General features: G+C 37.4%; 4 protein-coding genes and 1 non-coding gene across 5 annotated transcripts; 2 read left to right on the top strand and 3 right to left on the bottom strand.

The window, feature by feature from the left end:
* The first annotated feature begins 994 nt into the window (after nt 1–994).
* On the top strand, nt 995–2,323 carry LOC147276763 (putative FBD-associated F-box protein At5g56400). Its single transcript, XM_086255561.1, has 3 exons — nt 995–1,404; nt 1,601–2,015; nt 2,144–2,323. The coding sequence occupies exons 1-3, from the start codon at nt 995–997 to the stop codon at nt 2,321–2,323; spliced, it is 1,005 nt and encodes a 334-aa protein (XP_086111687.1).
* Nucleotides 2,324–2,642: 319 nt separating this feature from the next.
* On the bottom strand, nt 2,643–7,429 carry LOC147276764 (Vacuolar import/degradation, Vid27-related protein). The gene is made up of 2 exons (XM_086255187.1): nt 5,578–7,429; nt 2,643–3,138 (listed from the first exon to the last, which is right to left on the bottom strand). The coding sequence occupies exons 1-2, from the start codon at nt 7,231–7,233 to the stop codon at nt 2,857–2,859; spliced, it is 1,938 nt and encodes a 645-aa protein (XP_086111313.1). The 5' UTR covers nt 7,234–7,429; the 3' UTR covers nt 2,643–2,856.
* A 3,125-nt stretch (nt 7,430–10,554) lies between these two features.
* Nucleotides 10,555–12,454, bottom strand: LOC147276765 (EKC/KEOPS complex subunit tprkb-like protein). The gene is made up of 6 exons (XM_086254927.1): nt 12,295–12,454; nt 11,649–11,715; nt 11,412–11,534; nt 11,240–11,323; nt 11,041–11,133; nt 10,555–10,955 (listed from the first exon to the last, which is right to left on the bottom strand). Exons 1-6 carry the CDS (start codon nt 12,360–12,362, stop codon nt 10,869–10,871), a joined length of 522 nt encoding a protein of 173 aa, XP_086111053.1. The 5' UTR covers nt 12,363–12,454; the 3' UTR covers nt 10,555–10,868.
* Nucleotides 12,455–12,551: 97 nt separating this feature from the next.
* TRNAR-CCU (transfer RNA arginine (anticodon CCU)) lies at nt 12,552–12,624 on the bottom strand. Its single transcript has one exon. It is a non-coding gene; the product is annotated as a tRNA-Arg (tRNA).
* A 965-nt stretch (nt 12,625–13,589) lies between these two features.
* Nucleotides 13,590–16,399, top strand: SCO2 (protein disulfide isomerase). Its single transcript, XM_086253702.1, has 3 exons — nt 13,590–14,124; nt 14,213–14,339; nt 16,144–16,399. Exons 1-3 carry the CDS (start codon nt 13,741–13,743, stop codon nt 16,215–16,217), a joined length of 585 nt encoding a protein of 194 aa, XP_086109828.1. The 5' UTR covers nt 13,590–13,740; the 3' UTR covers nt 16,218–16,399.
* Nucleotides 16,400–16,433: the final 34 nt, after the last annotated feature.

The raw sequence follows: 16,433 nt of genomic DNA on the forward strand, positions 1-16,433 counted from the left end.
TAAAACTGGAAGGGGGCAAATCAAGAACTTTTTCTTTAGTAATCAGTCCTTCAATGTTTAATGACATATATTGGAAAATTGCACCTTCTTCGATGCATATATATATGTCTGTGTTTGAATCAAGCAATGTGGACACTAATTAATACAATTGCTGCAACTAAAACAATTTTGGCTCATTGAGCTTTGTTTTGGCTGTCTACTGCAGACATTTGGTTTACAGTTGCAAAAGTTTGGTCTGATGGTGCAGTTTATTTCTGGTTAATCTAAGTCAAGTATGTAACCAAAAAAAAAAAAAAAACGCTAAGCCAGGTAGTGGCATCCCTACAATCATAAAGACAAATAGTTCGCCTTGATCCTCGCCCTTTCATATCTTGGCCATGCCATTTTTCAGCAAACATGGTCATGTGAATGGTTCGTTGTTTCTGTTTCTTTCCCTTAAACAATAAGGCACTTCTTGGTTATGGGTACTGAATGATCCTAAACAGTGATCTATATTTGTTTGTGAGAGCATAGACTTCTTATAGCTGTTTGTGAAAAGTGAAAAAAAAAAAAAAAGTTTGGAAGGCTAAACTGATCATATGAAGTGTTTAACTGGTGTAGTTCTGGCAATTGGATATGGTAAACGGCTAAGAATCTAAGATGCTTTTAAATGCAATAAACTGCCCGTTTCATTAGAGAAATTAACCTTTTAACTAGATTTCCTATTGCTCTAAAAAAGAAAAATAGAAACTAGTTTATCAATTTCTTGCAGTTCAAGGCATCAAGGCTTCCTACTCCTTTAAGGATTCTGGCGTTTATAAATAAGAGCTCCTATTCTTCAATCGTCATCCCCACTGCATCTATTCTGTATGGTCCTTTATTGTGGCTACCAAAAGAAAATTACGCCAAAAAAGAAAAAAAAATCCAACAAAGAAAAACACGCCGCCAGCGTCACTTACCTGACCTTGTTATCCACCAAATCCTCCGACTCCTCCCCACTAAATCTGCCTTTCGCATGAGATTGCTTTCCAAGCGATGGGAAGGTGTATGGTCTTCGTTCCCCGCTGTATTAAATTTCAAAGAGGGTGATGAGCCACACACTAAAGAAAGCCTTGGCAAATTTCAACATACAACGTTCATCAACTTCTTCGAAAAGCATCTGAAATTTTGTGACAAGCGGATCATAGATAAATTTAGGCTTCACATGACCAGGTACAACTCGCTTGCAGATGCTTCTAGAGTAGATAAGTGGTTGAGCTTTGCAGTTGATAGAAGTGTCAGAGAGTTAGATATCAGCCTTCGAAGTAAAAATCGGAAGGACAGTACACATGAACATGATCCTACTGATGACTACTTCTGCCTATCCCAGACTCTTCTTAATGCAAAATCTATAACTAGCTTAAACTTGGAGTCTGTGAGAATAAGGTAGTGTAGATGTAAGGCTTCCGTCTTTGAAAACTATGTCCCTCAAAAATGTGAAATTTGGTAATGTGTCTCTCAGCAGCTTAATTTCGGGGTGCCCTTCCATTGAGTATTTGTCATTCACTTCATGCTCTCTTAACTGTATCCAGAATTTTGTTTCAAGTTCGTGTCTCAAATCATTGGAAATTATGGATTGCAGTTCCGAGTGTACTGATCAAGAAAGTACTGCATTGTGTGGTTTGTATCTTGAAGCTACGAATCCTGAGTCTTTTAGATTGGTTTCAAATTGTCAAATCAGTTACGTGGTCTTGAATAATTGCCAAAACTCGAAATATATCAACATCCAAGCTCCGTACCTGAAAAAATTTGTATTATCTGGATGCCAAGATAGTATTGAGGCCAAAATCAACACTCCAAATCTACTTTATCTTACTGTTTGTGGTTATTTGAACTCCCGCGTGGCTATTGAAGCTCCAAATTTATGGGAGGCTAATATCCAACTTCGGCACTCGGAACCCACCAACTGGTCATGGCAACATTTCTCAACTCTAAGAGATTTTCTTGAAAGTTTTGGTTGCTCCAAAAACCTAAAAATCTCTGTTCATGATGCTGAGGTATATATGTATCTATGCATGCTAGATAGCTTTCAATCACTTTTCAGTTTGTTTATTTGTTATGTGTTTCAATTTCTGCAATTAATCCTTACTGATTTCCTTTTCAATTTGTTGTGTAAATGGTGTAGGCTCTCATCTTTCCAGAAATTTTAAAAAAGACCTTCTCTTCACCGTTGCCTAGCGTCAAGAAACTCAAGTTATTTTCGACTTCTCCAACTATAGCTAGAGATTCTGATTTGAGGGACTCCTTGCTTTGGATGACACCTTCTGCAGAGATTTCACCAATATGCTATTTGAAGAGATTCTGACGATTTACAAATTTTGTGCACCTTTCATGCTTTGTAATTTTTTATTTATTTCACCATCTATGTGGACTAATATACATGACCTTTACATGCTCACCATGGATGATGTGCTAAATCATTATTTGGGTGTTGCTTCCTGTGCAATTTAAAGCTCTTACATACAGCACACTTGCTAATGATGTTACTAAGAGAATCAATATGAGAAAAGTGTTGTACACACTCTTTTATTTGTCCCTAACCAATTTTTTTCTAAACGTAGAAGTTTATGGCAAATACGAGAATGTACACGAGATTAAAATACAATTCGTAACACACTGCCAGAGACATCAATAAAAGACCCTATTTTGAATTTATAAGTGTGCAAACCAGTAAAACAACTCAAATAAAATACAAGCAGAAGCTAAGAACTACAAAGATTAAAAAAACTGAGTCAAGCTTATTAACAATCACAAGGCATCTGAAGGGTACCATTAGAACAATCCCATATGCACAACACTGATGATAATGTCAACTCATATACAAATGGTGTGGCAGTATCATCTTTTGCCAGAGAGACTAATCGAGCTGACTTTCATAGGGGTTGCCACCACCAGGGGAGCTTCCGGGGAGTCACTGACAGCAAACTTATCATGCATGAAACGACTCTCAACAATGGACTCATCCTTCAACAAAATCTTGTAACAGTAACAACTCTTAAGGCCTTGCTGATTCCTGTAACATGCATGGGCACTGTTCTTCACCTGCTGGAAGTCCCATATCACACTGAACTTTCCCACTGTTGCAACTAGGTGACGCTCTTGTTTACCATTTTCAGTGACCTGTACACCAAAATTACAAATTAAACTCAATTGGGTTCATCCAAACAAATAATGGAGATGAGGGAGAAAAATGTATTTATGTACAAGTACCAGAAATTACCCCAAATAACATGCAACACAATCTCAAAATTGGGTCCATGATATAAAAGAGCACATGTACCTTAAGTTTCTAAGCAAACTCAACACAAGGAATTTCTTAATCAATAGTGTGTTCATCCATAGAGAACCTAATGTTAAGTCTTCCGCTATCCAAATCAGGGCACGATTGTTTTAATTTTTATTAGGCTTATTTACATCATTGCCCTCTGTAATATACACTTTTTTTCACTTTGCCCCTGAAACTTAAATCCTCTCAGTTTGCCACCTGAACTTCACAAAGTTATTGCAAAAGACTCTATGCCGTTAACTCTGTCAATTTTTCCGTTAAAATAGCTGACGTGACACCTATATGGCATGAGTGAGACCCTTTTTTAATTATGTAAAATCCATGTGGACAAAAAAAATAATTTTTAAACTAAAAATAATAAGATCCATGTCAATTTTTTATAATTTTGCTTGTCTACATGGATCTTACATAACTAAAAAAGGGTCTCACTCATGCCATATAGGTGTCATGTCAGCTATTTTAACAGAAAAATTGACAGAGTTAACGGCATAGGGTCTTTTGCAACAACTTTGTGAAGTTCATGTGGCAAACTGAGAGGATTTAAGTTTCAGGGGGCAAAGTGAAAAAAAGTGTATCTTACAGGGGGCAATGGTGTGAATAAGCCTTTTTATTATGCCGCAAGCCATTATTGTTTGGTACACATTATTTTTTATTATGAACTATGAATTTTCATCTTTCTGAGTACTTCATTTTAACATTTATAGAATTGGTTATCAAGAACTTCAACTATCAAACAAGACTTAACTAAGAGAACTCTTTATACATAGGATAATCAGTGAGGAATAGGTGCCACTATCCCAGCCCGGATCCAGCCAGGTTCTATTGATCATTGTCAGTTATTTATATTTGTTGATTCTGATCTTCTAAATATATTAGGAAAAATAAATAAATAAATGAGATAATTGTGCTCCATTCTGTCAGTTATATATAGAAATATAACTGAACCTACCAAAAAGTTGCTGATGGAAACACTTCTATAATAGCACTGGATGAACAAACTACAATCTTAGCGGTCTATTTATAGAAGAACAAAAACAGGGCAAAAAAATCAGAAACAAATGACTGACCCTGAACAATAACCAATGGCTTTGTCTAGTAAAAATATCAGATGAAGCCAAATGAATGATCTAGCTAGAAACCAAAATCTCACATCCATATCTAATGAGACAACCCTAACCAAAGTATTAGTTTACAAACACAAAATCCGGCGCAAATCCATGCAAGTGAAGAACTAATACCTAGTACTAAAGCCAATAATTTCACATTTCAATGCAATGGAACATGCTAATTGGATGCACATCATCTCTAGTTCAATGCTCGCTCTCATCATCTAGAGAGTCAGAACCAAGAATAGAGCCATTATTTGGCTAGCTTGGGCTGTAGCTCGGGCTATCCCAATTAAGAAAAGATTCTGAAGTAGATTGTGGCATCCCAACCCCAGCTCGACAGCTACTCCATTTTTTTTATTGAGACCTACCCTTTCACTCTTCTTCTTTAAATTTTCTTTTTGGTTCAGTTCTTACATTCTCTAGGAGCTCCAAGACCCAGGTAAGTTGAATCTACGGTTAATTTCTATTCATTTTTCATTTCACTTTTCGCTTTTCTCTTTAATTTCTAGGGTTTAAATATATTTTTCGTTTCTATTCAGTTCAGTCTTCACAAATGTCAGCCACTACACCAGCCTTCCCCTGCCTCTGTTGCTCTCTTTTCTCTTCAAAATGACACGCAAGCCATAGCAACAGAACCTCTCCCCCTTGCTCTCCTTTTTCTTTACTCTCTCACATCCCCACTGCAAGGTAATCTCTCGTAATTTCTGAATTTAGAACTCCAATTGTTAAATTTTTATTTTGTTCACTGAGTTATATAATTTTCCCTTTCAGTTCGCTCTCTGTCTCTCAAATCCCGAATCCAATTAATACCATAATTGAGTTGCTGAAGGTGAGTTCCTAATTTAGGTAATACAAGTATTTAGAAATACTATAGGTTGATGATGAAGCTGTATGATAATTAAGGAAAACATGAACACTGAAATAACCTATTCCTCATTATTATGGACATCAATTCCAACCAAGATATATGAAACTGCACTGCATAAAAATTAAGAAAAACATAAACACCAGAACTCATTCAAAAGTCAATAATATGGATGGACATTTAATCTAACCAAAATATATGAAACTGAACAAAGATGGCAATTCTAAGGTCTTATTCAAGCATGCATATATCCAAGAATTTAATTATTGCAACATTCCAAAGGGGATAAGTATGCTTACCCATGAGAAATGGCCACCATGAAATCTGTTGTCTGTGCCAGCCAAATGTGAATCCAGAGGAGTCAGCTTCAATAACCTGGGAGCTGGTATCTTGTTTCCCATTCGACCACCGAATCCAGTCTTTGTCTTTCCATCTTTGTCAGTGAAGAGAGTGCATATAAGGACCAAATAAGTGTCAGTCGTGCCTAACACCCACTTCCCATCGTAAGTGACATCAACATGAGTAATGGGGGAACCGAGCCCCGGAAAAGCAGTCTTTGCCTGCCTCATCGAAGTCTTCGAGTACAACCGTATCTTCCCGTCCAGAGACCCAACAACAATAGATCCATCTCCAGTGCTAGCAAAGCACTGGAAATTGGTGCCTCGCGAAAACTGATGCCCCTGAGTCCAATTCAGGACCGGCGAATTCGTAGCAATGGTCTGAACCATTCCTCTACGGTCACGCATATCCCACTGGCAAAGCCTATTATCATCCAAACCTAAAAAGGTCGACTCAGAAGGATCCAATTGCGATCCTTTAGTGTCATTGGTGATATCCCTCATTGTAACCTCTGTTCCATCCTTCTCAAACTTCCACTCAGTGACAATCTTGCCCGTCTCGATATCGAGCTGTTGAAGCCCAGTAGCTTGAGGCTTCCCCTCCTTTAATGGACTCATAAGGAGCATATTGGTCTCGGCCCTCATAAGCAGGGCCTTCTTCGGGGTCGAATTATTCCCATAGCTCGAACTCCCACTATCGAATTTCGCACACACACCCTTTCCTTGAATCCCATGGCTTAAATTCCTATAAACCTGAACACCAGAATCGTTCACCAAGAAGCTATTATCCAATGCGCCAAGAGTTAAGCTCTGCACTCCTCCACTGGCGGCCTCCTCGAACTCCTCCATCAAGTCCTGCCTCGACCGCACCGGTGTGGCCGACTTGGGGCTCCTCCCGAAATCAGCATCCTCCGCATAGTCCCAAGCCGAATCGTCAGCTGCCTCCGGCTTAACCCACCCCATAAACTCCTTTCCATAAACCTTGACCTTGTTCTCCTCCGTGGCCTTGAGTCCGTACACGTTCTCGAACAAGCAGTCCTGAAACTCCGTGACGAACCTCCGGTACTGCTCGTCGGTGTAGAATTTCAGAGCCCAGACGCCCCTGGACACGAAATCGACACGGCGCTGGTCGCCGAACATCTTCAATTGCAAGTCGGTGGAAACCCTAGCTCGGACCTTGGACCCCCCGACCTTGAGAACCCACTGTCCCTCACCACCGCCCGACCGATCATCATCGTCGTCGTCGCCGTCATCATCATCACCAATTCTGGTGGTCTTGACGAAGGCGTAGTACGTGAGCTTCTCGGAGGTGACCCACTTGGCCTTGGGAGTGTTTCCGCCGATGTGGAGGTAGAGCTTGACAGCGTTCTGCGAGTTAGATGAAGAAGATGAAGGCGATCCATACTTGAGCTTGAGGGCTTTGAGCCTGGCGTCGACATCATCGATGGAGCTGCTTAGGGTTTCCGATTTGGGCTTAGAAGAGGGTTTTTGGGGTAGCTTTTCTTGAGCGTCGTCGTATTGCTCCTCCTCTTCTTCTTCTTCTTCTTCCTCCTCTTCTTCTTCGTTGTAGTCGTCTGAGTCCGAGATGTGGTCCTCGCGGCTCTGAGAGGTTCCCATGGCTTTGAATTTGGAATCAAATTTCTCAAAGCTCAGAAAGAGAGATAGAAATGTTGGAGTTACACAAGATTTGGAGAATTGAAATTGGTTCTAGAATTTGAGAAATGAGAGCGAAATTTTTTAGAGTTTGGGATTTTGTAGGAGTTCATTCAGTTGGTTGCTGACTGGCTGGGTTTTACAAATGCTTTGCTTTGCCGTGTAGCGTTCATTTGACGTCGGCATAACTTATTGCCGAAGAAAATAATTAGCATTACTTTTGTCCATCTCTCATTTGTGAGACTATTTATATGTCTTACACTCTTACTCTTAATTAATGTGTTAAATCAAATGCTCATTTCCTCTTTAGAATCGGATTATTCAATTTTTAAGTTCAAAATTTTAGAGTTAAAAGTTTAAAATTTAAACTCCGGATTAACAAAAAAAGTTAAAAATTTAAGTTCTTATAAACGATTCTACACTAAACAGTATCGTGAAAAATAAAATCAAAAAGTGAAAAAGAAAAAAAAAAAAAGAAGGCTATAAATCGAAGCAATGGAGTTTCTAGCAATGCAAATACTAACTTGTGGATTGATCATTGATATGCTTCCCTCACCAATCGATCAATGCAATTACCTACAGTGCAAATAACAGATATAGAGGATGATTTGTGTTAAATGAATGTGAATGATTCCTCTAACATGTAATATTTGATTCTAAGAACAATAGGTCACTTTTGTTTCTCAGGTATAAGGTTTAAGAACAAGTATGAATTTCTATTATCAAAATCGATATGTGTATTTTGAAAATATGTTTATTTTATTTTATTCGATCAAAAGAATATGTTGATCTTTACATGGAAATGGGATTAAGTAAGGGAAATTTGAAACTCTTAATTGAGTTTGTTTTCATCCCTTATAATGTATTTATTGTGATCAAATTATTCACATAAAGAGGAGTGCAAATGTACAAAATATAAGTGTAAAACTCTACATTGATTACACTTATCTTTTACAACTTGAAATCATTGAATATAAGTTATTTATTTATGAAAAAAAAAAAGTGTTTAATTTTTAGTTTTTTAGTATGACAAGACAATCAAGATTGTTGGGTTCAGGCTGGTCCGAGAATTTAGGTAGACCTAGGCAAGAAAAAAATTTGAGGCCTTTGCCCATTCAATAACTAAAATTAATTAACCAAAAAATCAATAAACAATTTCTAACTTGATAATCATCAATTTAGTAAGAGAAATTAAAAAATAGAACTGATTTGAATTAATTGAGAATCATTAAGTACACAAAAGTTAGAGTCAGTTTTAAAGATAACTAATACATGTAGCAAACTTTATGCTGCAAGTAACAAGCTTCTTGGCAATCTATATTCCAAATTCCCTGCTAACAAACTTTTGTTACAAATTAGAGAGTTTCTTTACTCCTCGATATTAATTAAAAGAGACAAAGTGTAAAGCAACTAAGTCTCTGTTTATATTCCAAATTTAATTATTTATTCATGCATTAGTATTCTCATACTACTGTCTGCATAACAAGCTAATTATTAATAATATGTATTAGGATTCTCACACATATAAGTCATTGTAGAGCAATCAGCCACATTAGAGTAGTTCACCATGATATTAAAAAAAATAATATAAAAACAAACACAAAACATGAAAAACTAAAATTTTTTTTTTTTTTTTTTCTTTTAAGAAGCCTAACTTAGAAGTAGGAGGCCTTTGGGTGGGTGGGACATAGGCGGTCGCCCAGCTCGCCCGCCCTCAGGGCCGGCCCTGGTTGGGTTTTGTTTCAAAACTGCAAACCAAACCAATCTAATCGGTTCATATTTGTTCAAAATCAAAACCGACCAAATCATATACTAAACCAAATTGAACAAATTCATTCGTCTTTTATTTGGTTTGGAGAGTGAGAACAAAAAAACAAAGAAATTATAATGGAGAGATCAAGGATGAATAGGAAAAAAAACATGAAGAAATTAAAGAAGAAGATTGAGAAAAGTTGCGAAGAGAGAAATAAGATGGAGACATTGACTAGAGTGGAGAAGGGATGAGATGAGTAAAAGGAAATAAATATGCAATGGGTATGGTAATATTGAAAGGTTATATTTGGTTTAGGCCATTTATAAATAGTTCATATCTTAAATAACAGTTTGGTTCAGTTTATGATCTACCAAAAAACAATTTATGTAAAAATCAAACCAAACCATCGATCTAGTACTCTATTTAATCGGTTAAATGTCCCCCCTTATTTTTTAAGGCATGCTATTTTCATTTTATTTATACGCATGCAAATTTTTAATTATGTAATATCATAAGCATCACATATAAGAATAATAATTTTCAATAGGACATCATAGTACAATTCAAATTCAACAAAGTATGAAAAGATTGAAATTTATACTAAAGTGCCTATGAGCTTAGTTAAGTGGCATGAGGAGGGCAATTTCTAGGTTCAATTCCCCTTATAAGCAAAAGAAAAAGGAAAGGGAGTAGCATGCCATTGACCAATGACAGAAAGAACTAGTTATCAAATCTATTGTTAAAGTTGCTTGTAATGGTTGGGATATTTAATAGAATTTCAGTTCAGTACTTCAAGTTTACTTCAAATTTTAATTTAGTACCTCATGTTTAAAATTTTACAATATCATACCTCATCTTTCCAATTTGTTGCAATGTCATACCTCCGTCAGTATGACTGTTAAGAAATCTCTTAAATGCTGATGTGGCACTTACATGACACTCCTACAATGATGACTGGATGTCACGTGGTCTGATAACAGACCACGTCATGCCACGTGACATAAAAATAATTTAAAATATAGAAATATGGCACGTAATTATTAATTTTTTTTCTTTCAATTTTTAGATTTTAAATTATTTTTTATGTTATATGGCATAATGTGTTATATTATCAAGCCACGTAGTATTCAGTCAGCATTGTGGGAGTGCTACGTAAGTGCCGCATCAGTATTGAAGAAATTTCTTAACAGTCATACTGACGGAGGTATGACATTGCAACAAATTAGAAAGATAAGGTATGACATTACAAGATTTTAAACATGAGGTACTAAATTGAAATTTGAAGCAAACTTGAGGTACTGAACTGAAATTAACCCTAAACTTTTTTAAGGTTGAGCATTGTAGACTCCATGATGGACCAAAGAAATCAATGGCTCATAGTCGTCTGTTTAGTACACCTCTATAAATTACTTGTAGCTGATGGTGGGCCGTGGGCCGTGGGCCATGGGCACTTCTATTCTGCATGCATCAGGAGATGCCAAGCCTGCTTAACGGAAGATGTGAAAATCTACGACTGTCCAAGAAACCAACCATGAACAAATACTGAGATTTCTCATTGCAATCTCACAACAAATACCACAACTTAAAGTTAAATTTATCATAGATTCATTACTACGTATAGGCTACAGCATAGTCACTTGTTCCCAAATTTCAGCTTTGCCTAAAAATATTCTACATATTACACAGTTTTGAATTTGCCCAAACAAAATATGGTAAGCTACAGCCATTTCTGTTTCCTTCACCACCTTACATATTCCATATTCCTAGAACATCAACCTCATTGTAGAGAGAGATGTAATCTAGCTAAGTATTTGGGAACAGGGAAGCTAGTTACAACTTCTTCGTCTCACAAGGCATCGCGAGCAGCAATCCGGCATGTAACAGCATCAGCAAGCGAGGATATCCCTAATTCTGGGCCAGATATCTTATAGTGCTGAAAATACAAAGTGTTGATGATCACCGACTAGAAACACCATCATAGAAAAACTGCTAGATAAGTGACCAATATAGGCATATACCTTTTGTATTTGGGCTTGATCTGCCCTCACTCCCAACTCCTCCAAGTCAATCTCTTTTCCATTGATAAGTTTCTCTACAGATTTTTTTTCGATCTAGTATAACACAAAAAGTCATTAAAATAGTAAAGGCTCAAACAATTTTCTCGTGAAGCAATGTAAGGCTTGATCATCTACACCATTCATGAGACATTAATCTTACCTCATCAGGAGAAGCATTGAAACGAGCTGCAAGCACATATGTCGAACTGCCAGAGATGCCACATCTTTTCAAGGATTCTGTAATCTAGTCATGACCAAAGCTAGGGGTTACATATTTGCAGCAATAACAAAATAAGAAATAGACCATAATAGCTAATTTGCAGAGGACTTACATGCTTGGATCCTGAGTAATTGTAAACAAGCTCAGAATGAAGAGTACGAGTTGTCAGTGACTCCCGGGACTTGCTTATAAGTGCTTTATGTGCAGCTGCAAGCAGAGGGAAAACATCCGGGATCTGCTTCCGCAGTGGATGAAGATAACATTAGAGAAACTCAACAATAAGCATCTCAGAAGAGAGCACCAAATTGAAGGCAAAAGTAGAAGATGGTTAAAGCTTATGGGATTATACAAGTGAAGCATTCAGAAATGCAGCTTCTGGTTCTAGTGTCCCAGCTTGCATAGAATCAAGCAGTTCCCTGCAAGATAATGAGTTTATTAGGCACTTTAGTTGACCAGTTCTCACATAGCATAGATATCATATCTACAAAAAAGGATTAGAAAATAGTAACAGAGATAATGAAGTTTAAAATTGCAGGTGGATTTTTCAGGGGGGAAAGATAACTTGGTCTCTGGACCTCTCATTCAGTATTTACTTACAACATACAATGACTGAGAATTTTATTCAAAATCAACTCAAATTCATGGGTTCATTCTTTACTTCTATCTAAAATTCATGCACCATCTTTCAATGTTAATTAAAATTAGATACTTGTTCTTTTGGGGTGAAAATTAGATTCACAAGTAATGGTAATCTTGTTGCAATTAGGACTATGTTAACCAAAGAGGGAAATCATCAATTCCCAAAAAGGAAAAACAAATTTCTTACTGGAATTTGATAAACGAACAAGTTCATATCTATGTGAAAAAGAAATCATGATAAAAAAAATGCCCAATTTTATTCTTAAGGTTAACAAGTTTTCTCAGTTTCCATGAACAAGCAATACCCAATTGAGCTGGTTGAGAGAGAGAGAGAGAGAGAGAGAGAGAGAGAGTACTTGGAGTTGGTGACGTCAGTGAAGAGAGCAAGAGAAAGAGTGCTCCCATTGACCTCAAACATCTTCATGATTGCGTCTTCAAGTTATAGTAGGCTTTCTGCACAGCAACAAAACAATGGGGAAGAGGTATCGTGATTTGGGGGTTCTGAATGGGTAAAGAGGTGAGTTTTAACCTCTCAACCCAAAACGACGTCGTGTTGAGACTGAGTAAGTTTTAGAAAAACAAACCCAACGTGGAACGGTGGAAGCACGAGAAACGCGCCAGGTAGGGGTCGAACCTACGACTTTCTGCTTAGGAAACAGACGCTCTATCCACTGAGCTACAGGCGCTTGTTTGTTTGCTAGTCCTTTAGAAACTTATAAATATAGTTCTTTATAACAATGGCTTGAATAAATAAGAGCAGTGCTATATGCAACCTTTCTTCCTCTCACTACACACCCCCTTTTAACTTATTTAATGAATTACACTTTTAACCTTAACCTAAATGATTATAAAAGACAATCCACCTAAGTCTCAACCCTACCTCTCCACAGTGCACTTTTAGCAGTTCAACCTGGTGACTCCCTTTCTCTCTCCTTCCCTTCTCTTTTTGTGTTTCACTCTCCCTTTCTCTCTTTCACTCTCTCCTCTGCCCCTCACTCTTCGATCGGTTGTAGGGGCCGGAGACTAAGAGAAGGAGATAGAGGGAAGGGGAGAGGAGAGGGGGAAAGAGAGAGAAAATGATAACAATGTTGCACACTTATTAGCTAAATCTGCATTGTCTAATCATCGTTTATATGTATGGTTAGATGTGGAATTGGGATCTTTTGGCTCGGTTCGGCTTTGTACGAGGATTTATCTACTTAATAATAAAATTCATTTGTTTTAAAGAAAAAATGAAATTTTTTTTTAATGATTTTAATTAACTAAAGATTTTTTGAATTTTTTAAAAAATTACCGAAGAGACCTATTTAGGATCCAAATCCGTTTAGGATTAACAAAGAAGGATTGGTAGAGGATTTAAATCCGTTTATATTTTTATATATAAGATAATTATAGTAATTTCTATCATTTTAATAAAAATTTCAAAAGATAGTATCGAGTACCACATACCGACAAAAATTCCCGTTTATCCAGCGAAACGGGAATGGAAATGACAAATCCGGCCTCGCGCCGCCCTTGGTCATCGCTACTCTACCACAACGACTATCTTTTGAGGCAGTTATTGCCCCACAACTACATTCCTCAATTCTACTACGCTTAAAACAAGTGGAAGCAATGACCGCACGTTATAACTAACTTATAACACTCACTCACTCACTGAGTCACTGCCAACACTTTCGCTGTTGTGTGCTGTTACAGCGCGCGCGCCATCCGCAATCTATATAAATCCTCTCCTTCATTTCTCACCCACTCCATTAAAAAACTCACTCTCTTCGACTCTCGAGCTCCTCGCATTTCTTGGAATGTTGGCTACAAACCCTAGCTCCCGCTTCTTCTCCTCCTCCTGCACAACCTCAATCCTCCGCTGCCGCGCCGCCGCCGCCGACCTCCCTCGGGGCCCCACATTCCCCCGCCTGTTCCAGTTCCCCTCCGCCGCCGCTGACGTGGCCGCTGTCAGCATCCGAATCGGCCAAGACTCCGACCTCGACAGCTCAGCTCGGCTCCGCGGCTTTGGCGCCGGCGCTGGTCTCAAGGTGAACGCAAAAGAGAGGAAGTGGTCGCGCCACAGAGAGAGCTACTTGGCCGACGATGGCGACGCCCTCCCTCTCCCTATGACCTATCCCGATACTTCTCCGGTCTCGCCGGAGGAGATCGACCGCAGGCTCCGTTGTGACCCTCGATATGATGTGAGAATCAAAATTTCAACTTCGATTTGGTTATAATTTGAAAAATTGGGTGTGGATAATTCATTCAAAAATTTGGGAAATTTTGTAGGATTGCAAGGAAGTTGTATATGAATGGACAGGGAAGTGTCGGAGTTGCCAAGGCTCAGGATTGGTCAGTTATTACAACAAGAGAGGAAAAGAAACTATCTGCAAATGTATACCTTGCCAAGGAATCGGTATGAAGTTTTTTTTTTTGGGTTTTTTGAGCTCATCTTGTGCTTTGTAAATAGAAAGTTTGGAAGGGGTGGCTTATTTACCTTGGTTTAATTGAAAACTCAATTACATGTCAAAGTTTATGCTTTCCCATTTTTGGATGTGATTGGAATCTTATAATGTGGTATTTATTTGGCTTTGGGCCATTACATGTGTGATGTGTGTGTTCATACTGTTTAAAATACTCACATGAAGCATAAATAAATAAGTTCTAGCTCTTACACGATGCATTTTGAAACCATCATGTTGAATATTTCGTGGATTGCTCTGTTCGAAGCTTATGAATTCTATTTCAGTTTGCAGCATAATTAAGCTTAGGAAAATGAACATGACTGATGCATAAGTACCCCTGCCTATGCATCTTATATGCTTGAGTAATTTTCGGAGATTTCCAAATGCATCAAAGTTTCCCACTTTCCCCCTTCTAGGCAGTAGTAACCTTCTATATCCAGCTGGTAGACTTGACAGCCTAACTTAACATGCTTATTACACATCCTCAGATATAGCATTATCAAAGTCATTGTTCGAATTCCCTACTGTAGAGAAGTGGGGGACAAAAAGGCCTCTCTATGTGGGAATAAACCCTTTGTTATATATCGTTTTGGGGTATCTGGGAGGCTTCTAGAAAAGTTTATGTTGTACGTTTTGCCATTTGGCTTTTCTGGATTCTTGTATAGATATATTAACTCAAGGATTTATTGGCTTTTATGAATTCTTGTATACATATATTAAGTCAAGAATTTACCAAGTTCCTCTGTCATATCTCTTATTTATCATTTACTGAGGCCAGCAGGCAGCAGCGCAACTGACTAGATTCATACATTGAACTTACTGATTAATGAGGGATGATGCATCCTTGTGATTTGTTTTTTTGAAATATTGAGTTTAAATAAGATGTTCTCCTTCACTATTTTAAACTCAATATTAAAAAAGAAAAAAAGAAAAAAAAAAAGATGTTCTCCTTCATCTCATGTTTGACTGGATTCAGGAGGACTGTAGAGACATTTAGAAGCGAGAAACCAGGTTTTTTGCATTGAAACCTTTTCCTTTCAGTGGTGCTTGGTGGTTGGGTTGAGGCTTTCTTGTATTATCATGGGGCTTATAATAGGTATGTGGACATGTTAGATGGATGCATCCAACCCACTATTCATTTTAACCATCCATATCTAATCTGATTGCTGAGATGTAAGGTTTTAAGTTAAGTTCTCATTTGAACATCACCTTATATAGGTAAATGAGATGATATATCTTTTCAAGTTGTGTAAAATTGGATAAACTAACATAAGCATGTCCCTACCTTTTTTCTTCCTCTTTCCCAACATTAATGAATTGTCTCAACTCTTTTTGCAAGGCATCACCTAGGTCTTCCAATTTGGTTTGCTCTTGATTGTTGTAGTGCTAAAACCATTAATGGGGAGACTGATTATTAATGTTTAGCAAGCAGTTCAGCACTCTCCTTTGTCATACATCAAAGGGGATATATGAGAATATGTGATGATGTGGAGGTTCTGTTAACTTTCACATTTACTTTGTGAAGGAAGCTTTATGTGTAGGAATGCTTAAAGGACTTCAGAGATTGTTCAAAGCTCAAAAAGAAATTTTACTGATTCCTTTAGGTCATCATTTTTGTGTATACATCTTGCAAGACTATGGGCTTTTTCCATCTTAGATTTCATTTTTATTAATTTTAATATGAAAACCTTTATAAACCCCTTGCGGTTTTGATTACAACTCTAGAGTTCTTATACAAGATATTCATCATTGCAGGATATGTACAAAAGATAACAGCTCGCAAGGACATTGAAGTAATGGAGGACTTGGATAATAGAAAACCACCATGAGCCAAACATAGCTATTTTTTTTTTCTTCTATATCGGGAATATTTAAATTATTTTGATGAGTTCTAGTTTTCCCTCAGAATAATTTTTCTTTAATAAAAATCAACTCCTCAAAAGGAGAGTTTTGAGGATGAGAAAGGATGTTGTAGTTACTTGTAGCTTTTGCAAAGAATGTGTTCTTTTCTTGTCTATGCTTTATCTTTCTCATTTATCACATAA

The sequence above is a fragment of the Dryas octopetala genome, chromosome 8 (assembly GCF_963921425.1).
Source record: "Dryas octopetala chromosome 8, drDryOcto1.1, whole genome shotgun sequence".
In the NCBI taxonomy this organism is placed as follows: domain Eukaryota; kingdom Viridiplantae; phylum Streptophyta; class Magnoliopsida; order Rosales; family Rosaceae; genus Dryas; species Dryas octopetala.